We start from the raw sequence: 27,097 nt of genomic DNA, 5'->3' as shown, positions 1-27,097 counted from the left end.
TTTCCCAAATTTTGAGTTTTCCATCATTTTTCAAGCTTCTCTCCCTTTCTGTTTCACTCTCCTGAAATGTTAGGAATGGAAATTGATATATTTTATTGCTACCTACTTCCTATTTCTAACGACAATTCCCCATTCTTCCCCTAAAACTGGAACACCGGGAAATGAGAGTTAATAATAAATAATAATAATAATAGTGCTTATTTATACTGCTCGCATAGGACTGAAAAGTCCCTTTACTCCAGCAGTAGGCTACTACTATTATTGTGGTCAAATTCTCAATCTCGCATAGGACTGAAAAGTCCCTTTACTCCAGCAGTAGGCTACTACTATTATTGTGGTCAAATTCTCAAATTAGGATTGAGGATAAAATTCCATACCTCGGCTGGGATTGAACCCACGCCCTCCTGTTTACCAGGCGAGCGCCTTGACCACTAAATAGGACTGAAAAGTCCCTTTACTCCAGCAGTAGGCTACTACTATTATTGTGGTCAAATTCTCAAATTATATTGAGGATTCCATATCTCGGCTGGGATTGAACCCACGCCCTCCTGTTTACCAGGCGAGCGCCTTGACCACTACACCACCGAGGCAGGCAGAGTTCATCAAATAGAAGATGACATTTTGGAACTGAATCTACTTTTGTCATTTTCAACCGAGAAACCCACTCAATGTATCTCACTCATTGCTATGGTGAACAAGCAGAGAAATAAGCTAAAGGGATTGTAATCTCTAGGTCGCGGGTTCGATTTCCGTTCGGGGCTGATTTAATCCTAAACGGACAAGGTTCGTTCTCAAACTGTCTACTATCCCGTCATCCTTCTTTCTCTTTTTACTTTCGACAATAGGACCTTAGCAATTACATTTTTACATTTCCCTCTTTCTTTTTTTTTTTAAATGAGTGCGATGTCCACCTCCACGTGTTGCACCCTGGGTAATGCTAAAGGGCTAACAACTTTGACGACCAAACAATCGAGCTACATCTAGATCTCCTGGTCAATATATTTAACACCATAGGTATTTGATAGTTGAAAGATTCATTTTATAATGTCCGCGAATGATAATGTACATAGAGAATCTCGATATCCGACTCTGATTTACTGTTCTTTTGTTCTTTTCAATACTGTTTTTCTTTTTCCATTGTTCATGTTCAACTTTTCTATATGATGTTAGAATATACGCTCATACGATTAATAATGGAGGAGTTGCAAATGGGTAAAAATTATGAATAAATTGTCGATTCCCATGTAAAAAGTTGGGAAAAATCAAATCTGAGGTCAAAACTCCGAAATAATAACTGTAAACGATCGAAAATTCAATTTTTATTTTCCGTTCTAATGAAGATGTGTGACGTCAGACTTAACGCAGTTGCTATTTTCGTCCGCTAGGTAGCGCCAGTGTGCAAGCGCGCTAGATCGCTATTTGGACCTTAGTTTTTATCCACCCTGATAACTGGCTGATGCACTTATTCCATTTTACACTTAGTGTTGAAATTAATATGGGAAGGTTATGCCTTCGAAGTGCTGATTAAGATAGAGAGCCAAAGCCATTGCTGGTGCTAAATGAAATTAAGGGCAGGGGTTGAATTATAGGACACAAGAAGTAGGGTAAACGGACTAAAGGGGAGAAGTGGACACATAATGTTGTTTTTAATCACAGCAAAAAGCTAATGGTTAAGTTTGGATAAGAGAGGGGGGAGGGGGGATAACTAAGGGACACTGACTAGAGAGTGTAAAATTTATAGAGGACAGGGGCGTAATAATAAGGGGAATATAAATTATAGGGAGGATTTGATGGTTCTAATTTGTTAGAGAGATTATTACTTTTATTGATTGGTCGGTGGTCGGTACTTTTTGTCCACCCGTTCAAATTAAAACCCATCCACTATTAGCAAAAACAAACTGATCACGGGTATTGTTTAGTCTCCAAATGGTCCAAAGATACCAGGGCGTTTTATTTCTATTAAACACCGGAGGTCAAACGATATAATATTGACCTTACACACACTACAAGGTAGGTAGTGGAAATTAACATGAAATCCAGTCCCACATTTGAAGTAATGTGTTCTGTGGCAACTGGTATAAACACTATACATAGAGTGGTGTTGGTTGTAGGGTAAAACACACAGGAGGGATATTACACAAAATCAGAGGACAAGGTATGGGAGGTGGAGGGTTAAGCACAATTGACACAGTACAGGGGAAGAAAGGGTGACATGACACAAAAGGGGTTAACACCGTACCTGGCCGAATGCTATTCTTGATGGAAAGAAACCCAGTTGGGGGCCCTAAACGACACAGGGACGTAGTAAGGATTATGAGGAGGTGGTCGTCTGCCCAGAGAGAAAAGTTTTTACTTTTTTTTTTTCAATTTATTACAAAAAAGAATAAATTTAGTTTATTTCAAAACGATTCAATAGTAAAATTAAGAATAATATTTTTTAAACTTCAAGTTGCAATAATTAATAAAAGAACTGTACAAAAGAATATGACCCTAATATTATTAATAATAAGAAATAATGTATCACATTTTGTTTTTTGTGTTGAAAATTTTCCCAACCAACTGTACAAAAGAAGAAGAGGAATTTTATCTAACAAAATTAATTACTTTCTAACCAATGGATTATTAAATTTTATTCCATAAATAAATTTGATTTTTCGTTCTGTGTGGATCCATGGGCGTTAACTACAACATTTAAGAATTTTTGTTTATAATGTTATTAAAATATTGGTGTGACAAAAAACAAGATTACAATTTGTACTTTTTCGCGTTTAAATCTACATTTCACGTTTTAAAAAAAAATGTAAACATTCACACATCAACTGAGTATAAAAATCAAAATCAAAGGAAAGAAAGAAAAAGTCGAAACCTAAATCAATTTATTTACACACAAAAGAAATGAAAAAATCGTATCTCTTGTCAAAATAATTAAAAAAACATTTCTACAAAATTATAAAATAATAAAAATGACTAAGTTATGTCAAAGAAAGAAATCAGGAATTCAAAGGAAAGAAAGAAAAAGTCGAAACCTAAATCAATTTATTTACACACAAAAGAAATGAAAAAATCGTATCTCTTGTCAAAATAATTTAAAAAAAAAAAAAAACATTTCTACAAAATTATAAAATAATAAAAATGACTAAGTTATGTCAAAGAAAGAAATCAGGAATCATCAATTATTTTTTCATTATTTAGTGATAATATCAACAAAGGCTAGCTCTATACATCCCGTCACATACTTGTACCTACATAGGTTTAATTAATATGAAATTTGATATTTATCAAAGCCTTAGGCTGAACTTAGATCTTGAATGAAATTGTATTAAATACATATTATACACACATATTCGTACATCAAGACTATCAAGAAACTTCAGCGTTATTTTATGCAAACATGTCTGATTTCTCCCTTAAACAAATCGATGGAGTGAGTAATCACTGAAAAACGTTTTCCGAGCTGTGATTCACATCAATAGGTATTATTTTCTTCCAGAGTATGAAATCCTTCCGTTTAGTGTATACAATATCGCAGATTGTTATACGAATAGGTATAGAGAAGAAATGATGGAGTGAGTAATCACTGAAAAACGTTTTCCGAGCTGTGATTCACATCAATAGGTATTATTTTCTTCCAGAGTATGAAATCCTTCCATTTAGTTAGTGCATACAATATCGCAGATTGTTATACGAATAGGTATAGAGAAGAAACCTTTCATGTTACTTTTCTTAGGAAATAGAAAATGCCAAAACCTTTTTGACATATTAACAGAATCACAGCAAGGATCGCGTATTTTCACTATCTAAGTAATCTATCGGTATTTACACGAGAAATCCTTCCGACAGATTGGCTGATAGTTGCGTCCTCATGGCCTGTATACTATTCATGATCTTCTTCTGATGTCCTACCAGAGTGATGCCTAGGGCATTCAGTTCTGCAACTGTAAGTCGCACGACCGCTTCCATGGAAGATATTCCACCTCGCTCGAAGTTATCGAGATATCTCGCCATCTTGATAGAGGAAAGCCATTCTGAGACAGAAGTGAAGGAAGTCATGTCCGGGGCATCTGGAGCTAGAGGATTCCTCATATCTGAGAGGTATTGCATACCAGACGCTACACCTCTCAACATACCCACTAGTTGCAGCACTTGGAACTTGCCGTCATTTGCCTGGTGGAAGAGAGAATTCATATGTAATATATAGGTACAAGTTTATGTATTACATTATTAATTTATTTTACTTTTTACAGGCCATGTTGATTCTCAAGTTCATGTAATTATCGGCCCTGATATAGCCTATGGCTAACACTTTTAGGTAATATTGATTTAAAAGATTGAAAACAACTGACTCCATTTTCGAAATGCCAAGTGTGCAGTTGCCTCCAAGAACATGCTATGGGTCTTCTATCCCGATTCTACCCCATTTCTACATTTAAAAGATTGAAAACAACTGACTCCATTTTCGAAATGCCAAGTGTGCAGTTGCCTCCAAGAACATGCTATGGGTCTTCTATCCCGCTCACTTACCCTCAGGAAAGTGTCTAGAGACCCATTCTCCATATATTCGGTGATGATCATGACAGGGTTGGACTTGGTCACGACACCCTGTAGGAAGATCACATTGGGATGCTCGAACTGTCCCATGATAGATGCCTCGGATAGGAAATCATTCCGTGCCTTATCAGGACTCCCTGGTTTCAGTGTCTTGATAGCGACGTCTATATCGGAGCGAGAGTCTGGGGGGAGCTTCAGCTTACCACGACATACATCACCGAACTCTCCACCACCTGAGGAAATGCAAAAAAAAAAAAACTCAAGTAAAACTAGGTTATATCCCACAACTAATTAAACATGCAATGTAATACCCCATGCAAAAGTAGAAAGTAAATAACAAACTTGAAATAAAAATCGCAATTAAACAGAAAATAAAAAGTTATCAAGTTGAATAAGATGGAGAGAGCCAAAGCCATTGCTGGTGCTAAATGAAATTAAGGGCAGGGGTTGAATTATAGGACACAAGAAGTAGGGTAAACGGACTAAAGGGGAGAAGTGGACACATAATGTTGTTTTTAATCACAGCAAAAAGCTAATGGTTAAGTTTGGATAAGAGAGGGGGGAGGGGGGATAACTAAGGGACACTGACTAGAGAGTGTAAAATTTATAGAGGACAGGGGCGTAATAATAAGGGGAATATAAATTATAGGGAGGATTTGATGGTTCTAATTTGTTAGAGAGATTATTACTTTTATTGATTGGTCGGTGGTCGGTACTTTTTGTCCACCCGTTCAAATTAAAACCCATCCACTATTAGCAAAAACAAACAATATTATGAAATAATGTTTAAGATCATAACACAAAAAATAATATTCGCTAGAGTGGATGAGATTTTGTTAATTTAATTTTGATAAATACTTATATTCAAATTACGAATTATTTTAATTAATATTTTATTCAATAATAAAAATTATTTGGATTTTATTCACACGATTAATAAATTGTATTTACATAAAAATAGTATGTATTTGATTATTTTGTACTTATTTACAAAAAATATCTATGCATGTAGACTTTGATCTTTCTATATTTACACAACTTGGGAGGATTTACACAAAAAAGGGCGAAAATTATGTATAAAACAGTAGTTTTTAAAAACAAACTGATCACGGGTATTGTTTAGTCTCCAAATGGTCCAAAGATACCAGGGCGTTTTATTTCTATTAAACACCGGAGGTCAAACGATATAATATTGACCTTACACACACTACAAGGTAGGTAGTGGAAATTAACATGAAATCCAGTCCCACATTTGAAGTAATGTGTTCTGTGGCAACTGGTATAAACACTATACATAGAGTAGTAGTTTTTGTTAACTATGTAATATTCATAAGTAAAGATACTGCATATTATACAGTAAGAGCTATTGAAATTCAAGGATATCTGTAGCATACTAAAGAAAATACTTTTGACTTGTCTACACTATTGCTTCCATTCAAATTCAAATACATCTTGTATCCCCTTTACCCACAGGCAGAACTACATATAATACTATAGAAGTATAGAGGATGATTCTTCTAGGTGTCTATTTTATTTAAGTTCCTTATTTTACTATGAATTTACAAAAAGAAGGAAAGCAAGGGTAAACGATAGCGTACTTCCTATCAGGTTTTGTACCACCTCACATTTGCAGCTGAATGTAGCTCCTCGGAGTTTAGATCAAATACCGATATTTCTTATTACATAGTTTGAACACCTTTAAAACATAAATCATACCCCTCATTACATGACATTTTACATTCATATCTATTAGAATAAACTATGTACAACTCTATTTATCCAGAATCTTAGCATTTATAAAAACTAAACAACGCCTATATCAGACTTTATAAAATCAAGAAAATATTATAGTACGTATATCATGTGGAACTGTGGAATGAGAAGAGAACAAAAACATTATTTAATATTGTATACCTAGTTCGATTTGCTTACACTCAGCATTATTAAAAAGAGTCCCTCCCTATCTTATTCTCCTATTACGAAGAATAATTTTCTCATACCTAATTTATAAGGTGAAAAACAAACTGATCACGGGTATTGTTTAGTCTCCAAATGGTCCAAAGATACCAGGGCGTTTTATTTCTATTAAACACCGGAGGTCAACCGATATAATATTGACCTTACACTACAAGGTAGGTAATAGAAATTAACATGAAATCCAGTCCCACATTTGAAGTAATGTGTTCTGTGGCAACTGGTAAAAACACTATACATAGAGAGGTGTTGGTTGTAGGGTAAAACACACAGGAGGGATATTACACAAAATCAGAGGACAAGGTATGGGAGGTGGAGGGTTAAGCACAACTGACACAGTACAGGGGAAGAAAGGGTGACATGACACAAAAGGGGTTAACACCGTACCTGGCCGAATGCTATTCTTGATGGAAAGAAACCCAGTTGGGGGCCCTAAACGACACAGGGACGTAGTAAGGATTATGAGGAGGTGGTCGTCTGCCCAGAGAGAAAAGAAAAAAAAAAATCAAAATCATAAAGTAGAATAAATATATAAAATAAGCAAAAACCAAGGAAGCATCAACAGCTGGAGGTTCATTCTTATCCCCTATAGACCAATAGCAATTGAGAACCAAATCATAAACTCCAGTTGGCTTTTTATCTCCTTTGAAATTATCCAGGGCTAGTTAATATCCACAATTAGAGAGATCAAAGGAGATACATAGTTGCCAATTTTGAGAGAATCACCGAATTTGATTATTCTTAAATATAGAAGGCAGGTATAAGTATTATTAGTATTTAGTGCAAGTTTCTACTTTTTAAGTGAAAGGTAAATGTATTACTCATATATCCACAATTAGAGAGATCAAAGGAGATACATAGTTGCCAATTTTGAGAGAATCACCGAATTTGATTATTCTTAAATATAGAAGGCAAGTATAAGTATTATTAGTATGTAGTGCAAGTTTCTACTTTTTAAGTGAAAGGTAAATTTATTACTCATCATGAGTGTCAAACTCGTACTTTTATCATTGTTAGTTCAATAAATAATTAGTGTTGTTACAAATTAGTGAAAAGCAAATGAGTGATTTTAATTGTTTATGAAGTGACATTAAAAAAGTTTAAATGGAAATTCGATTAATTTCCAAAATATGTTTATATCATTTCTTCCTATTTTAAAATAATATATGAGAACCCCCCCGAGTAAATAAAGCGCAAAATGTTTGAAAACAATAAAAAACTAGGTATTTAAGCTCCATTTCAAACGATGCTATCAAATAGAACTTTGTATAAACAAATTATGAAATACACATCAAAAGCGAGCATACAATACATGACATCCAAATTCACTGAAAGCCATATGAAACAGTCCTACAATGTTTCTAAATAAAAAAAAAAGTACATGCAGTAGTTTAGACTTAAGAGGTTAGATTTCACGAGTACAGATTAATTTTTCACACACCAAATTTTCTTAAAGTTGTGTTAGATACACATCAAAAGCGAGCATACAATACATGACATCCAAATTCACTGAAAGCCATATGAAACAGTCCTACAATGTTTCTAAATAAAAAAGTAAGTACATGCAGTAGTCTAGACTTAAGAGGTTAGATATCACGAGTACAGATTAATTTTTCTCACACCAAATTTTCTTAAAGTTGTGTTAGAAGGTTTATTATGAAGGTTTTGGTCATTTGTGATTAATGAAGAGATACAAAACAAACAGAGCTGGGATGAACCAACAATTGACATGTGGTGGATGTAGGTGCTGATAACAGTGTTCTTGTATTAATTGTTCCCAGTAGCTTAGCAATATACTTAGCTACTGACAAATTGATCCCTCAGTCGGCGTGCACCTGGATGAACCAACAATTGACATGTGGTGGATGTAGGTGCTGATAACAGTGTTCTTGTATTAATTGTTCCCAGTAGCTTAGCAATATACTACTGGCAAAGTGATCCCTCAGTCGGCGTGCACCCTCTTAAAATAAGCATCAGCACCTACCTCCTAGCAAACACACACGCACACACATCACACAGGATATAGTGTATGGGCCACCTTACACAAGACTCACCTATTGAGAGCTATCTTCCTCAGTGTGTCTGGACACCTTATCAGCTTGTCGAGTGTCTTCACAATGGACGTAAAGCTGGGACGGTGTGTTCTCTCCTTCTGCCATGCGTCTAGCATAAGTATTTTCATATGTCTCTATCTCTAATATGAGACATTTGTTAATGGGAATATTATATATATTTTTTTTTTATTTATTTTTTTATTTTATTTTTTTTCCATGATTTTCATTAAAACATGAATAAATTGAAACCGTTTTACTTGAAGAAAAAAGGTTTCCTTGGAAAATTAATTAACTTTTAAGATCATCACTCTGTGAATATCAGGGAATTTAATTGTGCTGATTTTAGGTTATCACGGGACACGGGGATAGTGATTCCTGTACTAAGAACTTTTCCTTACTGTAATATTGTATTACAGAACAGGAATGTGTTTTAGAATATTGCTAGTTTGCTAAACTATAAGGTAGACAATACAGGGGATTACACTGGTAGAAGTTCTACCACTCAACACAGATGTACACAGGTGTAAATTTAATAATCTGGTACATTGTTATAAGAGTTGATGGTTATCTAGTTTGCTAAACTATAAGGTAGACAATACAGGGGATTACACTGGTAGAAGTTCTACCACTCAACACAGATGTACACAGGTGTAAATAATCTGGTACATTGTTATAAGAGTTGATGGTTACGTTAGGATTAAACATGAGGAGAATCTTACCTTCCCCATTCCTGTACTCCAAAGTATCACAGTCTGACGGTTGTTTCTTGTTACACTCATCACTGCCTCGGCTGAAAACAAAACAGATCATTGATTACTTGGGGTTCATTTTAACAGAGTGTACATACAGCAGTGCGCCATCTCTATGCCAAATTCAAGAATTTTTCATTTTCACTTAAGTATGAACAATTTAAATATTCTTGTAAGCAGATAATATTAAAGCAATAAAGCTTCTATGAGAGTCATTAGATACTTTACCTTCTGAGGAAGATGACAGTCATGATAATAACAATAACTAGCCATGTCTCTCGCTCTGGCATGAGATATGTTAACTAGAGTCCTAGTCTATTATATGCCAGGATAATAACGTAATTAATATGTTAAACAGTCAATTCCTCTATACAACTACAACCAGAGGAATATTTTCTTCATATTAATTATACACAGTTGACATCCTAGGTTGTATCTCTACGAGTATGCTATCCATTTCTACGGGAAATAGTTGATACCTCATGTTCTCTCTAACATACTGGGTGTTCTGGACTATGCAGAATACAGGGTGGGTCTGAGAATCTTATCTTCATCGATGAAGAAAATTCACATTGTTTTCCCAATTTCCCAAGTGTACAAACTCGAATTGAGACGAATCTGGAGATTTGCCAACGGTGACAACTATATAATGTTTGTATTGCTGAAGGAACTGGAGAAACACGCGCTATAGTTAGGTAATAACCTAGCAACAGAGATTGATAATGTGGACGAACTCTTTAAAGAAAAGACAATCTGTGTTCAGGACCAACAGATAGCAGACTGTATAGGACATTGGTTCCTTAAATGTAAATGTGTATAGCTATTGAATCTTACTGCATATCTTCAAGAATTTCAAAAATCCTCGCCCTCAGTGAGAGAGGGATTGAAATTATACATAGAAAGGATAAATAAAATGTCAATCCAGGAAGATCCTGTATATTTCTCAAACTACACCTCAGCTCGTTTAAGTCAATGGGATGATTTTATAATTCCCGAGTTTCATTGGAAATACGTAACGTGGAATTATTATAGGATTCACAAAAACAAGACTAGATGAGAGTCGTAAAAGTTGGAGTGGTGTTCTAGAATTTCAGGATAATGATGAGGAGTTAGAAATTTATTGATTATTTATTGGTCTACTGGGACTTGGGAGTTACTCGAGTACAATGTTTAGTTCGGAGTTAAAACTAGATACAGGGTGTTTAACAAGTGTTTCTCTTCTTGTGTAGAGTGGGGTAGAAAATACAGATATTGTCATTCTTGAGAGCGAAATTCAAGCACCATTTTCGTTTCTTCTGGACATTGTGTTGTTTTCTTCCTCATTTGTGTAACTGTTTTCTCTTCTATTTCGTAATTCGTTGAATAGATTAGGAATCCAGGTGGAATTCTATAATCCCATCGTTATGCAGACTGCAGACCTCAACTATTTGACCATGTCTCTCGCTCTGGCATGAGATATGTTAACTAGAGTCCTAGTCTATTATATGCCAGGATAATAACGTAATTAATATGTTAAACAGTCAATTCCTCTATACAACTACAACCAGAGGAATATTTTCTTCATATTAATTATACACAGTTGACATCCTAGGTTGTATCTCTACGAGTATGCTATCCATTTCTACGGGAAATAGTTGATACCTCATGTTCTCTCTAACATACTGGGTGTTCTGGACTATGCAGAATACAGGGTGGGTCTGAGAATCTTATCTTCATCGATGAAGAAAATTCACATTGTTTTCCCAATTTCCCAAGTGTACAAACTCGAATTGAGACGAATCTGGAGATTTGCCAACGGTGACAACTATATAATGTTTGTATTGCTGAAGGAACTGGAGAAACACGCGCTATAGTTAGGTAATAACCTAGCAACAGAGATTGATAATGTGGACGAACTCTTTAAAGAAAAGACAATCTGTGTTCAGGACCAACAGCCCATTAAGAGATGGCGGCTATAAAGTTCGATCAGAAACATACTGAACCATCCAGTATAAAATTGAGAAGTTTTTTTTTTCGTAGAAAATGTTAGGCACCCATGCGTGATCTACATTTGTAATAAAAATATTATCAAATGTTGCTCAGGCCTCGTAAAGTGAGAAATATTATGATCCTACTCTTAATAGTCCTGCTGAGGCAAAACTCAAGATGAACTTAATGGTTTTCAACCACGATCATCATCAAGCACAGCTAGAACAGTAGGTAAGCTGCAGCTAGAACGTCTAGCTAGCAAAGGTAGAACAGCTAGAACAGCAAAAGCTATGGCTATAACACCAAGCACAGCTAGAACTTCAAGAAAAGTGAATTCTAAATGCTATAGTGTTTGGATTGCGGATCAGGGGCACTGTCTCTAATCGACAAGCATGGTGAAAATATGGAAAAATCAATAACTAGCAGGATGACAACTGCTACTATAGCTCCAGCTATGATCTTCACTTGCATGTTATCATCATCCCCGATATAAGCTGCAAACAGAAATGATAAATCCACTGTTAATTCATCCAATGGGATAGAAATTCTTCTTTGTGAATGTCCTTCGCCAACTCGTTAGTCCTTAGAGCTAGACTTAAGGCCCTTCAAGGGCACATCAGACATCACATAACTATTGTTTTATCCGTAGGTATTTGAAACATCTGATGAACAATCGTTCCAAAAAGCGCCTAATTCTATAAAGCCCAAGTATTCGTAGTCAAGGTTTAGAAGGATAGGCTCAAAACAAAATATTATATCTCTGTATTATCGATATTCGATAGGAATAGCTATCTTACTTCACAACACACATGTCACACCCAATAACTAGCAGGATGACAACTGCTACTATAGCTCCAGCTATGATCTTCACTTGCATGTTATCATCATCCCCGATATAAGCTGCAAATAGAAATGATAAATCCATTGTTAATTCATCCAATGAGATAGAAATTCTAGGACTCAAAACTTCTTTGTGAATGTCCTTCGCCAACCCGTTAGTCCTTAGAGCTAGACTTTAGGCCCTTCAAGGGCACATCAGGCATCACATAACTATTGTTTTATCCGTAGGTATTTGAAACATCTGATGAACAATCGTTCCATAGCATAAGTTGATAGACCGCCTCAGGACAGTCCATGGGCGCCGGGAGTCGGTAGCCTTTCTCTATACTCTTGATAACGTCCTGGGGTAAGAGAGAAGTTATAGGGGCATGTTAGTTATGAGGCCGTGAGTAGAAATAATAAGCCGAATAAATAAATGGCCAAACATTTTGGCCCAAAAATACATTTCCACATGATAAAAAGGGCATATTAAGGGCAATCCTTTTGAACTAAAGTCATATCCAGGCTTTATGTGGTCGTTTCCACTACAGGGTTTATACGCTTTTCCCGGAATGAAATTCCATGACTTTTCCAGGCGATTTTACATGAATTTTCCAAAAAATTAGGGGCCGGAGGTACTTAGAAAACAGTAAGATTACCCCTTCATTTCAATAAAATATGTAATATGCAGAACGTCAAAGAATATGAGGCGGAATAGACAGACGACACCGAAGCGAATACAATAGTCCGTCCACTATACCTTTTATTATTAGTAATAATAAAGGAAGGACGGACTAAAAAGGGCATATTAAGGGCAACCCTTTTGAACTAAAGTCATATCCAGGCTTTATGTGGTCGTTTCCACTACAGGGTTTATACGCTTTTCCCCGAATGAAATTCCATGACTTTTCCAGGCGATTTTACATGAATTTTCCAGAAAATTAGGGGGCGGAGGTACTTAAAAAACAGTAAGATTACCCCTTCATTTCAAAAAAATATGCAGAACGTCAAGGAATATGAGGGGGAATGCGCCGCAGGCCGTTTTTCGGAAAAACTTGATATTTAATTTGAACATTTTTCATTTTTGACCGGGTGACAAATTTATGTCACACCTCCACCCATTATGAAAACAATCATATCTGAACACGGAATTAGATTTCGGTTAGGCAAACTATAACCAATATAAAAACCTATGTCACACCTCCACCCATTATGAAAACAATCATATCTGAACATGGAATTAGATTTCGGTTAGGCAAACTATAACCAATATAAAAACCCCTATGTAATAAGCAGATTATCTTGTCAAACATGAATCGCTCAAAGTAAACAAAGACCTGTTAGAAGAAACACCGACAGCCGAGTTGTAAAACACAAAGTACACTGACATTCATCTCCACATTAGTAGATAAGAACATTAGAGACACAAAACCATACCTAATGCTTGCCCCGAGTATGTTTATAAGTTCCTTCTTAGAATCAATATTTAATTAGTGTCATCTTAGTGATGTTCACAAATTCTAATTTACGTCAACTCTCAGGTTCTACATGTATGTTGTCATTCTTGACAAAGTTAGCAACTTGTTTGCAGGACTGTATGTAGATTTAGAGCTTTAGAAATCTCCAAGCAAGTTTGTATTTTCAACCTTTGGTTCTAAAGGTTCTCAAGATTCAACGTTTGAATAAAAGTTGAAAGAAAAATGTAGTGAGGACTTCCAATAGTTTGTCAACTTTTGTGCCGTTCAGCAAAAGTTGAATCGTGAGAAACCCCTTAACAATATTAATATTGAATATGTATTGACGTTATCGAGGAAATAGGATGAACTCCTTACTCACCTGTGCCAAGTACTTGTGATGTGGTCTTTTATTTTCCGCGTATCTGCACCCATCAATAGTGATAAGGTTTCGGTTGTGAGCATTTAATTAACTTTGAATAATAACCTGATGCTCTATTCATGAGGTTATACAGGGTGAAACACTTTGGATGGTCGGAACGGTTATACATAGAAATTATTTAATTTACATATTTGGTTGGCTTGGGAGAAACATTTTTGTAAAAAATATAATATTTAATAATAATCTTCTGTATAATCATCTTCTTATCGAGTCACTCCATCACCCGTTTTCACTCACAATCACACTTGAATCATCCTGTACGTGTGAATCCTTTTATTTTCCGCGTATCTGCACCCATCAATAGTGATAAGGTTTCGGTTGTGAGCATTTAATTAACTTTGAATAATAACCTGATGCTCAATTCATAAGGTTATACAGGGTGAAACACTTTGGATGGTCGGAACGGTTATACATAGAAATTTTCTACATATTTGGTTGGCTTGGTAGAAAATTTTTGTAATAAAAAATATAATATTTCAACTAATATTTAATAATAATCTTCTGTATAATCATCTTCTTATCGGGTCACTCCATCACCCGTTTTCACTCACAATCACACTTGAATCATCCTGTACGTGTGAATCTTAATATTTTTTATTAATAATAATTATGATTATGAAAAGGCAACTCGTTGGTGTTTTTATAACTAAACTCAGTGTCATTTTGTATCCAGGCAAAGACAAAATGTTTGTTAATAAGGTGAGTGCCGGATGCCTGCCGAGATGCAGTCGCTCAGATTATTACATGCTCATTCTTTATGACTGGAGTGTGTTTTGGTTCCTCCAATGCGTCGCGGTGTTCGGTTACATCTAGAATTGATTTGGATCTGAAATCTGAACCAGGGCTTTCTGAATCTGAAGAGATAGCTCTGGTAAATCTGGTCATCTCTTTCATGTTTGTATCATTTGGCGCTCTTATGAGTTGGAGAATTTTTTTTTTTTTTGTTTCACATGTCAGAGATGAAAATGATGGATTCGACTCTTCTCAAACTATCAATAAACACAACATGAGTCTCAGAGGACCTAGCATTACGAGTTTTATGATTAGGATGTCATTTCTTACAAACAATTTTCAACCCAAAGTCTGATGTAATTCTGTATTGAAACTTTGAACTGAGGACACCTCGTACCTATTGGATTTTGAAAAATGTTCAGGCAAAAGTGAATTCTGTGTGGTCTCATTTTACCAATCAAGGAACTAAAAAAGGCAAGGATACAGGCAGAAACGGTTCCTACATTCATTAACGTCCTAATATAATAAGGAAGCAAAGGTTTCAGTAGGTTCCAACATTCTTCTGTACTTTCTAATGTGACCTTTTATTCTTTTCACGAGGAACACGTATGTGTGAAAATTTTCAATAAAATGACATCAAGGCTGAGAGGGAAATTAGTCAAAATGATAGGAAGAAGAAGAGGACATGAAATATGTCAGCCATCCTAATTATTAAAGTGGGGAACACCTTTGTCTTATGTGATGTAATGACATTAGAAATTCCCCATGTTCCAAGACTTTTCATTTTTCACTGTGTAATTTAGTAGAGAGGTACATTCCTGCAGTAGGTTGTGTTTAAAATGTTAAAACATGAAATTAATAGCGTCCAGGTTGGTTAAGTTGAAGCTCGAGGTGAATGCCTAAGTTAGGTAGGTACTGAGTTTACTGAGTTAGGTAGGTATATTTACTGAGTTAGGTAGGTATATTTACTGACTTAGGTAGGTATATTTACTGAGTTTCTGCACCTGTCAGAACAAGGAAAGGACAACCTGCACACCGAAGTGTTGATTTTTAGGCTTTTCTGGAAGGCAAAAGGATGTAGAGTGCTTGGAACGGCTGGTTTTCTCCTATCCTTTCTTCCTTCTCTCTTCGCTTTCAGGACGATAAGACCTTAGCAGGTACAATACATAAAGCAGTAAAGCAGAGGTAATAGGTGTTATTAAAATGTTGGATTACCTCGTTACATGTTTCCTAAGATGAACAAAGGAGAGTGCATGTTGGATTGCGGTATATATATGTGTAGACTTTCTAATGACACAGGGATAATTAACGCTCCCGGTAATAGTCGGCCATATTATAACGTGTGAGAAATGAGATAAAGAGAAAATCCTTAATGTGAGGTAATGATAAGGGTTAGGTGGGAAGAGAAAGAGAGGTAGAAAAGAGGGAAAGATTAGGTGGGGAAGGAAGAAGAAGGATAAGAAGAAGAAGAAGAAGAAGAAGAAAAAGAAAAAGAAGAAGAAAAAGAAGAAGAAGGGAGGAGAAGGAATATGACGGAAAAACTAAAAGCAAAAACTATTAAACGTCATAATTAGAACTGCAACAATGTTCTTTACTTTATAACCGTATACAGGGTGTTCCTGTGATTCATGTTCCATGTACAGGGCGTAGTAGAAAAAATTTGCACCGCACCATTTTCGTGATCCTGGTAAAAAGACCTTTAATTTGATATATAGGTCGACCAGGTTTGGATAAGTCCTTCTATGGGGACAGACTGACAGCTATAGCTAGAACGTCTAGCTAGCAAAGGTAGAACAGCTAGAACAGCAAAAGCTATGGCTATAACACCAAGCACAGCTAGAACAGTAGGTAAGCTGCAGCTAGAACAGCAAGCTATAGCTAGAACGTCTAGCTAGCAAAGGTAGAACAGCTAGAACAGCAAAAGCTATGGCTATAACACCAAGCACAGCTAGAACAGTAGGTAAGCTGCAGGTAGAACAGTAGGTAAGCTGCAGCTAGAACGTCTAGCTAGCAAAGGTAGAACAGCTAGAACAGCAAAAGCTATGGCTATAACACCAAGCACAGCTAGAACAGTAGGTAAGCTGCAGGTAGAACAGTAGGTAAGCTGCAGCTAGAACGTCTAGGTAGCAAAGGTATAACAGCTAGAACAGCAAAAGCTATGGCTATAACACCAAGCACAGCTAGAACAGTAGGTAAGCTGCAGCTAGAACAGCAAGCTATAGCTAGAACGTCTAGCTAGCAAAGGTAGAACAGCTAGAACAGCAAAAGCTATGGCTATAATACCAAGCACAGCTAGAACTTCAAGACAAGTGTTCTAAATGCTATTGTTTGGATTGCGGATCAGGGGCACTGTCTCTATTCGACAAGCATGGTGAAAATATGGAAAAAATTGACATGTTTGAAATTAATCGTACAAGTGATCTTCCTCTGGATCCATTATTTTGTGCGTAGATAGAATTTCTTCAGAATATGTCTTCAGAATATGTTTTCATATTCTAAATCCCTGAGTAGATTGACAAAATTGACCCAAGCAAAATCATATGCAAGTAATTGAAATTGACTATGAAATCCTTTTTGATCTGACCGACCTCTGTAATTTGATTGAATCTGCGTGTACCTCTGTCTATCTCATCTCCATCTAGCTACCTACATCATCAGTATTTTATTTTCGGTTAATGAAAGGGAGGAAGTTGGCGTTTTACTTAGGATAATGTACAACTGGTATGGTGGAACTAATTGAGATCTAAGCTACCCAGTAATGATCCCGACATTAACATGACCAGCTAATAGCTAATGCCTTCATACATTACCTACGTTCAATTGAAAGTTTCGCTTGCAATACAGGGTGATTCCGGTGATGACAGAGATCATTTGCACTATATCAGAGTAATACCATTAGCCATTAGTGCTTATTACCTATGCTCGAACTCGAGTCTATTTTCTTTGAAGATACCCTGTCTTTTAGGTAGAAAATTAGCTGAAGCTCAGAGTTGCCCCAGACTGGAGCGGCCTATAATTACACCTCTATGTAAACGATCTATATGCCACCTAGCGAGGAGCAAGGTCATTATAGTCATCTCATCTCTGTGCCGTGATGCAGACAGGTAGTCTATCCGTAGATATCAAGTGTCTGAGACGAGATCAAGTCATTACAGATCCAGATTCTATAATACACACAAAACCGAGGAAAATTCCTTGATTTCTCAACCTAAACAGATGGAAATAGGTAGGTGGAATAAGGAAAGTCACAAGATGGAACTTGAAGAAAATGCTGATTGCTGAAGATGAGTTTCTACAGGAGGGGGATCAATTGATTCATATCCACTGAGACAGGTACCACCTGTCACATATTACTAAGTAAGACTACTGACATAATCCAAGTTTCAACAGTAAACACTCCTTCTGACATAGTCAAAGCATTAAGACGTCCATTTGACCACAATATGAAGTTACGTTAACAGACAATTACCACTGTAAGCACACAGACACAACATGAAATTGCAACTCCACATGAAACCCCGAGTGTCTTCTTAATGTTGATGAGATAGATTTTATGTTCCTTGATTCTAATCAGTGTCCAAGCCATCAGGAGGGGGGGGGGTATTTCAATTAAATATGTAAATATACAACTTCACAGAGCATTCCGGACTCAACTCATAATCTCAAACATAATATAGGAAGCTTCTGGGATTTTTTACGTCTAACGTGATATTATGCATTCGTTCCACAGAGAGATTGAGATGCACAGAAGTCTTGTGAGTATAATCGGAGATTGCAGGGAAGGTGTTAACTTTAGCTCTGGTGTTGTGAAGACACAGACGTACATACACTACAGATTAGAAAACAAATGATATATTAGAGTTGATATAGGTAGAGCTACCGTATGTGTGTTATGGAGGTAGTCAGGTGATATGAAAACAGCGGTGTGTACTACTTGCGTACTGCAGTACTACTTGCGTACTAAAGATGTACTACTTGCGTACTGGAAAAACCAGGTAGTAAGTTACATATGTACATAGCTAGCTTTTTCCTATTTAACTTTTACCTGCACACAAAGCTTCAGACTTCAGTCTCATGTTCATTTATGGTGGTGCAAGATAGAATATTGTGAACCACATAGCTGATAGTAGGTAAGACTAAGTAAACAAAGCATATTTCCTCAAATCATAAAAAAAGGAGAAGGGAATTGAAAATCTGACGAGATTGAAGTTGAAAGTTGAGAAAATATAATGGATAGGGAGAGAGGCTCAGTAAAACACTATCAGTCATATAATTTTCCTATCAGATAAAAGAGAAAGCCCTAATCCCCGTCTATCTTAACCCCCACCCTCCTACGTATAGGTATTAACATTATCCCCTCTCCCTCCCACCCAAAGTATCTAGGTACTAAATAAAACATAAAAGATGGCAATAGTTTTGTCAAGTTTTTACTGAGATGGAGTGCATAGACCTTTGTCAGAGAGACAATATACAGGGGGGGGTACTTTATTGACACGGAGTTCACAAGCCCCTGACCCGAGGGGCATAAAACTGGGCATAAGAAGCCCCCGGGTTTTTATTTGTTTTTCATGAAGTTTTTACTTTTCATAAAGTTTCATGTGAGGCATTTCTTGATGGAAAGATTTATGATTTTCCATCCAGATTCCAGAGTCGGAGTTCAAATAGGAACGCTGGAACGGACATTTTATCGTCTTTGTAAGAATCGAACGAGAGATCTCTCTGTTAAGGCCCACTGGTGATGGTGATGTCGAAATCCACGTTCCAACCCCGGGCGGAAGTGACACTTTATGGAAAATAATAAAAAGTAAAAGAAAAAATATTGCTTGAACTTACCGCTGAGGGCATGTAGGTGACAGACGGCCCGCAAGCATCGCACACCACCTTATACACAGTATCAGTACGACCACCTTGGAAGTTAGGCGGATTCCAGGACAGGGTGACAGTAGACTGGTCGACGAAATTCACGGTCAGGTTTTGTGGCGCAGACGGGGGCTCTGAAATCAAATCAAATCAAATCAATCAAGGATTGTAAATAAAGAACGAATGGTGCGAGTTGAGAGATGAAGACACAAGGTAAGAAATGATGAGAAGGAAGAAAGAACACGAAAAAATTAACAATGTTAAAAAAAAGGTTGAATTTACTTTGTTAACATCATGTAAATGTACATGTACCTAACCTAACACTAGGTACCCTACCTATCTACATTTTACACCTCTCGAGATGTTGTGACGTAATGAAATTCAAGTCACTTCAAATTTGAGCTAGAAAATAAGAGCTCTAAAAAAACATCAACTTTCTTCCTGATGCTCTTTTGTAATTTTTGTGTAAACTAAAATCTCGACAAAAGAAATAAGATGCGACATAAAAGAGAAGAAGAAAAAAAAAAAAAGAAGAAAAAAGACAAAAATTTAAAAGAGAAATTTTATTATTTGTCAGCAGGAGAGAAACATTAGGAGATTAGAGGCCATTTTGAATCAAAGAGAAACAAAACTAGTTGTGTTAAGATAAGAATATGAAGACGTTTGGCAACATCTGAATTGACAGGGTCTTGGGTAAAAAATAGTCAAATACCCCCCTCTCCCTCCTTTTCCATTCACCCTACTCTCCCTCCCTTCCTACTGCCAGGGTTGCTTTATCATCGAAAGTCAACAAGATGTTAAGGTAGGTACAATAACCCTTTGTATACCCTATGACCTATTAGCATCCGGTAAAATAACTAGTGTAGCTTCGCTATAACTGTAGTAATAAAAAGTAAAAATAGATACCCAAGTACCTAGTTAGTATACCTATCTATGTATTGAAATAGAAGAGCATAGGCCAAGGCAAATGCGGTATAGTTATAGAGAGAGTGGTATGCATCTTATAATAATGTTTCTGAATTTCCTATGTATGATCCTATTGATCATGATCATGTTTCTACATAGTTTTACTTGTTATAAATAAAAGTTATAATTTAAATAAAGAGAGGAAGGATAAGAATGGGGAAATAGCGAAGACAATATTGATTCCCTTAGCCATTGTCCTTATATGAAGCAATTTATACAATAACGAAATGATCAAACAGAATACCCACAAAATTCAAAAAGCCAAATCGTTTAATTAAAACAAGTGGTCAAAATACCGCCAAGCGCAGCACCTATCTTAACTAAACGTTTTCTGTTGCATCCTTGTCACATTTGTGAACTTAAAGTAGACCTTTAATAATTATAAAAAAAAAAAAAAAAAAAAAAAAAAAAAAAAAAAAAAAAAAAAAAAAAGAACGCATACGGTGAAATGAATCGGTGTTTACTACTTTCGTACTACAGTACTATAGGTAATAGTTGCGTACTAAATTTTCAGGTAGACAGTACTGTCGTAGGGATGATATTCGGTAACGAATATCATCCCTACCAGTAGAGAGTCCACCTTCAAGATTCAATGATCCCAGAGCTGAGTCGGAGGAAGCAACACAATCTTATCCGAAGGTTGCGTTCACCAACTCAGATATAGAAGAGATCATTGGACCTAGAAGTGGACGTGACCGCCAAATAAACAAACAGTTTCAAGCGTGTGTACCAGAGCAATCAAAAGACATTCTGGGTTGGAAGTCGGCTGGGGCAACAACGAGTTAGTAAATAAAGCCACACAAAGTTAAGCAACTAGTTGTGTTTAGTTTTATCCTCCAAGTCTTCCCCAGCCACCCAGCATCGGTCGCCAGGTCCGGGTCGACCTTAAACCAGACGAACCTCAGCGTCTACGACAGTACTACCTACTTGCGTACTGGATAAAAACAGGTAGACAGCGAAAAAATACCTCTCGAAATTTTGTTCTCGGAAAAAATCCCTTGTTTTGTCCCACGAAAGAATTCTAGAACGCGAAAAAAACTTTCGCAAATGAACAACTTTCTGGGACTGATAGAGTTAGGTAGCACGTGAAAAGAACTTTCACAAATGACAACTTTCTCGGGACGATACGGTTAGGTAGCACGCAAAAAGAACTTTTACAAGTGATCATTTTTCTGGGAATGATAGGGTTAGGTAGTACGCGAAAAGAACTTTCATAACTGATCAACTTTCTGGTAATTATAGGGTTAGGTAGTACACATCAAGATCTTTCATAAATAATCAACTTTTAGTGTTATTGGTTTTAGGTAGTATAGGGATCGAAAACATATAAAAAGGACTTCATAATTATTTGAGCGAAATTAGGAAAACAGGGGAATGTTTTTTCCCATTGAATGTTCGTACTAATAAAAAAATCCCTCAACCTATGAAAAATAAATAAAAAAGACACAGTATACACATCAAGATCTTTCATAAATAATCAACTTTTAGTGTTATTGGTTTTAGGTAGTATAGGGATCGAAAACATATAAAAAGGACTTCTCAAATTAGGAAAACAGGGGAATGTTTTGTCCCATATTAATAGAAAAAAATCCCTCAACTTTTTGAACAATAAACAAAAGGGGAATGTTTTTTCCCATTGAATGTTCGTACTAATAAAAAAATCCCTCAACCTATGAAAAATAAATAAAAAAGACACAGTACGCAAGTCGGACATCTTTTTTTCATTTTAGTACGCAACTAGAAGGTTAAAATTGAAATAGTACGCAAGTTAACTACAGCCAAATGAATGACGTCACTCATAAAAAGACGACACAATGAGACCAACCGCTTCAAACGTTTGTAATCGTTGGGTAATAAAACGCACGGTATTTCTCTTGGCGGGAAATGGTCTTCTGGAGCTTGATAGAATAAGAATAAAATAAACAAAAAAGACCCAATGCGCAAGTCGGACATCTTTTTTTCATTTTAGTACGCAACTAGAAGGTTAAAATTGAAATAGTACGCACGTTACCTACAGCCGAAAACAGAGTGAATTATTGAGGAAAAAGAAGAACCGAGAACAAAGAGTGATAATGAGTGAGTTTTATTATAGGAATAGTCGAGTGTAGATGTAGCGTCATTTAACATAATCAACTTGAAATCATAATAAAATCTACACTATTGTAATTAAGTAGACAGTAAGAACTTGATGTAGGCAATTATGTATGCACTTTATTGCAGTTTAGAGCCATCATACAAACAGACAGACAGACACGTGTGTTTTACACTAATGTGTGATGAATTCCTGTACAGAGTAAACAATATAGATTGTGTTTTTATTGGTTGCATCAATGTTTAATAGAGTCTGAGTGACTGGCTCCTCCTAACAGCATTAAGAGTTCTCATAAAACAGACGAAATTACAATAAAAACAGAGCTATCAAACTATCAATAAACACAACATGAGTCTCAGAGGACCTAGCATTACGAGTTTTATGATTAGGATGTCATTTCTTACAAACAATTTTTAAGACCAAGTCTGATGTAATTCTGTATTGAAACTTTGAACTGAGGACACCTCGTACGTATTGGATTTTGAAAAATGTTCAGGCAAAAGTGAATTCTGTGTGGTCTATATACATATAATCAAGGAACTAAAAACAATTATGTATGCACTTTATTGCATTTTAGAGCCATCATACAAACAGACAGACAGACACGTGTGTTTTACACTAATGTGTGATGAATTCCTGTACAGAGTAAACAATATAGATTGTGTTTTTATTGGTTGCATCAATGTTTAATTGAGTCTGAGTGACTGGCTCCTCGTAACAGCATTAAGAGTTCTCATAAAACAGACGAAATTACAATAAAAACAGAGCTATCAAACTATCAATAAACACAACATGAGTCTCAGAGGACCTAGCATTACGAGTTTTATGATTAGGATGTCATTTCTTACAAACAATTTTCAACCCAAAGTCTGATGTAATTCTGTATTGAAACTTTGAACTGAGGACACCTCGTACCTATTGGATTTTGAAAAATGTTCAGGCAAAAGTGAATTCTGTGTGGTCTCATTTTACCAATCAAGGAACTAAAAAAGGCAAGGATACAGGCAGAAACGGTTCCTACATTCATTAACGTCCTAATATAATAAGGAAGCAAAGGTTTCAGTAGGTTCCAACATTCTTCTGTACTTTCTAATGTGACCTTTTATTCTTTTCACGAGGAACACGTATGTGTGAAAATTTTCAATAAAATGACATCAAGGCTGAGAGGGAAATTAGTCAAAATGATAGGAAGAAGAAGAGGACATGAAATATGTCAGCCATCCTAATTATTAAAGTGGGGAACACCTTTGTCTTATGTGATGTAATGACATTAGAAATTCCCCATGTTCCAAGACTTTTCATTTTTCACTGTGTAATTTAGTAGAGAGGTACATTCCTGCAGTAGGTTGTGTTTAAAATGTTAAAACATGAAATTAATAGCGTCCAGGGTGGTTAAGTTGAAGTTCGAGGTGAATGCCTAAGTTAGGTAGGTATACTTACCGAGTTTCTGCACCTGTCGGATCAAGGAAAAGACAAACTGCACACCGAAGTGTTGATTTTTAGGCTTTTCTGGAAGGCAAAAGGATGTAGAGTTCTTGGAACGGCTGGTTTTCTCCTATCCTTTCTTCTTTCTCTCTTCGCTTTGAGGACGATAAGACCTTAGCAGTTACAATACATAAAGCAGTAAAGCAGGTAATAGGTGTTATTAAAATGTTGGATTACCTCGTTACCATGTTTCCTAAGATGAACAAAGGAGAGTGTTGGATTGCGGTATATGACTGTGTAGAGTTTCTAATGACACAAGGATAATTAACGCTCCCGGTAATAGTCGGCCATATAACGTGTGAGAAATGAGATAAAGAGAAAATCCTTAATGTGAGGTAATGATAAGGGTTAGGTGGGAAGAGAAGGAGAGGTAGGAAAGAGGAAAAGATTAGGTGGGGAAGGAAGAAGGAGAGGTAGGAAGGAGAAGGATAAGAAGAAGAAGAAGGGAGGAGAAGGAATATGACGGAAAAACTAAAAGCAAAAACTATTAAACGTCATAATTAGAACTGCAACAATGTTCTTTACATTATAACCGTATACAGGGTGTTCCTGTGATTCATGTTCCATGTACAGGGCGTAGTAGTAAGTAAGGCTACACGCGTAGATTTTTGATTATGTGCAATGTGCTGAGCAGTGAGCAAATTTTTTTTGAATATTGATTATTTGCTCACTGCTCAGCAGATTGCACATAATCAATATTAAAAAAAAAAAAATTGCTCACTGCTCAGCACATTGCACATAATCAAAAATCTACGCTTGTAGCCTTACTACTAGGGCGTATTAGAAAAAACCACTACACATGACGAGTTAATTTGGACTTTTTGATTTGTCGTGTATAATATTTACTTTCACTAGAAACTTAGTGATACTTTTTCTATCACCCTGATAAGTTGAAACACCCAGTAAGTAGACGAAATTTCTGACCTTTTAGAACAAAACAACATGTTGAATCTGCGAAGGATTAGGAAATTAGAAACTGTGTAAATACTTTATCAACATCACCCTGTAGATCGCCTCTCCTAATGGAAATTACCTCTTGTCTTGTGAATAATGAAACCCCCGGTAGCAGGCACCGGAGATTACGCTGTTTCATTTTCATCTATGATGCAACAGAGAAACCGATTAGGCGGAACTCTTTTCCTTCAGAAGAACAAAGTCAGCTTAAGTTACCCCCGGTAGCAGGCACCGGAGATTACGCTGTTTCATTTTCATCTATGATGCAACAGAGAAACCGATTAGGCGGAACTCTTTTCCTTCATAAGAACAAAGTCAGCTTAAGTTACATATATGTACATAGCTAGCTTTTTCCTATTTAACTTTTACCTGCACACAAAGCTTCAGACTTCAGTCTCATGTTCATTTATGCGGGTGCAAGATAGAATATTGTGAACCACATAGCTGATAGTAGGTAAGATTATGTAAACAAAGCACATTTCCTCAAATCATAAAAAAAGGGAGAAGGGAAATGAAAATCTGACGAGATTGAAGTTGAAAGTTGAGAAAATATAAAAAATATAATGGATAGGGAGAGAGGCTCAGTAAAACACTATCAGTCATATAATTTTCCTATAAGATAAAAGAGAAAGCCCTAACCCCCCGTCTATCTTAACCCCCACCCTCCTCCTACGTATAGGTATTAACATTATCCCCTCTCCCTCCCACCCAGAGTATCTAGGTACTAAATAAAACATAAAAGATGGCAATAGTTTTGTCAAGTTTTTACTGAGATGGAGTGCATAGACCTTTGTCAGAGAGACAATATACAGGGGGGTACTTTATTGACACGGAGTTCACAACCCCCTGACCCGAGGGGCATAAAACTGGGCATAAGAAGCCCCCGGGTTTTTATTTGTTCATGAAGTTTTTACTTTTCATAAAGTTTCATGTGAGGCATTTCTTGATGGAAAGATTTATGATTTTCCATCCAGATTCCAGAGTCGGAGTTCAAAATAAGAACGGACATTTTATCGTCTTTGTAAGAATCGAACGAGAGATCTCTGTGTTAAGGCCCACTGGTGAAGGTGATGTCGAAATTCACGTTTGAACCCCGGGCGGAAGTGACACTTTATGGAAAATAATAGAAAGTAAAAGAAAAAATATTGGTTGAACTTACCGCTGAGGGCATGTAGGTGACAGACGGCCCGCAAGCATCGCACACCACCTTATACACAGTATCAGTACGACCACCTTGGAAGTTAGGCGGATTCCAGGACAGGGTGACAGTAGACTGGTCGACGAAATTCACGGTCAGGTTTTGCGGCGCAGACGGGGGCTCTGAAATCAAATCAAATCAATCAAGGATTGTAAATAAAGAACGAAGGGTGCGAGTTGAGAGATGAAGACACAAGGTAAGAAATGATGAGAAGGAAGAAAAAACACGAAAAAAGTAACAATGTTAAAAAAAAGGTTAAATTTATTGTGTTAACATCATGTAAATGTACATGTACCTAACCTAACACTAGGTACCCTACCTATCTACATTTTACACCTCTCGAGATGTTGTGACGTAATGAAATTCAAGTCACTTTGAGCTAAAAGTCACTTTAAATTTGAGCTAGAAAATAAGAGCTCTAAAAAAACATCAACTTTCTTCCTGATGGTCTCTTGTAATTTTTGTGTAAACTAAACTCTCGACAAAAGAAATAAGATGCGACATAAAAGAGAAGAAGGAAGAAGAAGAAGGAAGAAGAAGAAGAAGAAGAAGAAGAAGAAGAAAAGAAAAAAGAAAAAAATAAGACTAAAATTTGAAAGAGAAATTTTATTATTTGTCAGCAGGAGAGAAACATTAGGAGATAAGAGGCCATTTTGAATCAAAGAGAAACAAAACTAGTTGTGTTAAGATAAGATAAGAATATGAAGACGTTTGGCAACATCTGGATTGACAGGGTCTTGGGTAAAAAATAGTCAAATACCCTCCCCCCCCTCTCCCTCCTTTTCCATTCACCCTACTCTCC

At 36.3% G+C, this 27,097-nt stretch overlaps 1 protein-coding gene across 1 annotated transcript in view; it reads right to left on the bottom strand.

The window, feature by feature from the left end:
* Nucleotides 1-3,559: 3,559 nt before the first annotated feature.
* The window catches only part of LOC103512079 (ephrin type-A receptor 5), a 30,375-nt gene continuing 6,837 nt past the window's right edge, over nt 3,560-27,097 (bottom strand). Inside the window, exons 10-14 of the mRNA XM_026825660.1 lie at nt 12,404-12,474; nt 8,577-8,696; nt 6,147-6,181; nt 4,522-4,781; nt 3,560-4,164 (exon numbers count right to left, since the gene is read on the bottom strand). Of these exons, the coding sequence (XP_026681461.1) occupies nt 3,817-4,164; nt 4,522-4,781; nt 6,147-6,181; nt 8,577-8,696; nt 12,404-12,474 (834 nt within the window). The 3' untranslated portion in view covers nt 3,560-3,816. The remainder of the gene's footprint in view (nt 4,165-4,521; nt 4,782-6,146; nt 6,182-8,576; nt 8,697-12,403; nt 12,475-27,097) is intronic.

This window comes from Diaphorina citri, unplaced genomic scaffold (genome assembly GCF_000475195.1).
Source record: "Diaphorina citri unplaced genomic scaffold, Diaci psyllid genome assembly version 1.1 scaffold788, whole genome shotgun sequence".
NCBI classification, from domain to species: Eukaryota; Metazoa; Arthropoda; class Insecta; order Hemiptera; family Psyllidae; genus Diaphorina; species Diaphorina citri.
The sequence above is the reverse complement of the archived record's forward strand: the minus strand, read 5'-3'. Positions and strand labels throughout refer to the sequence as shown.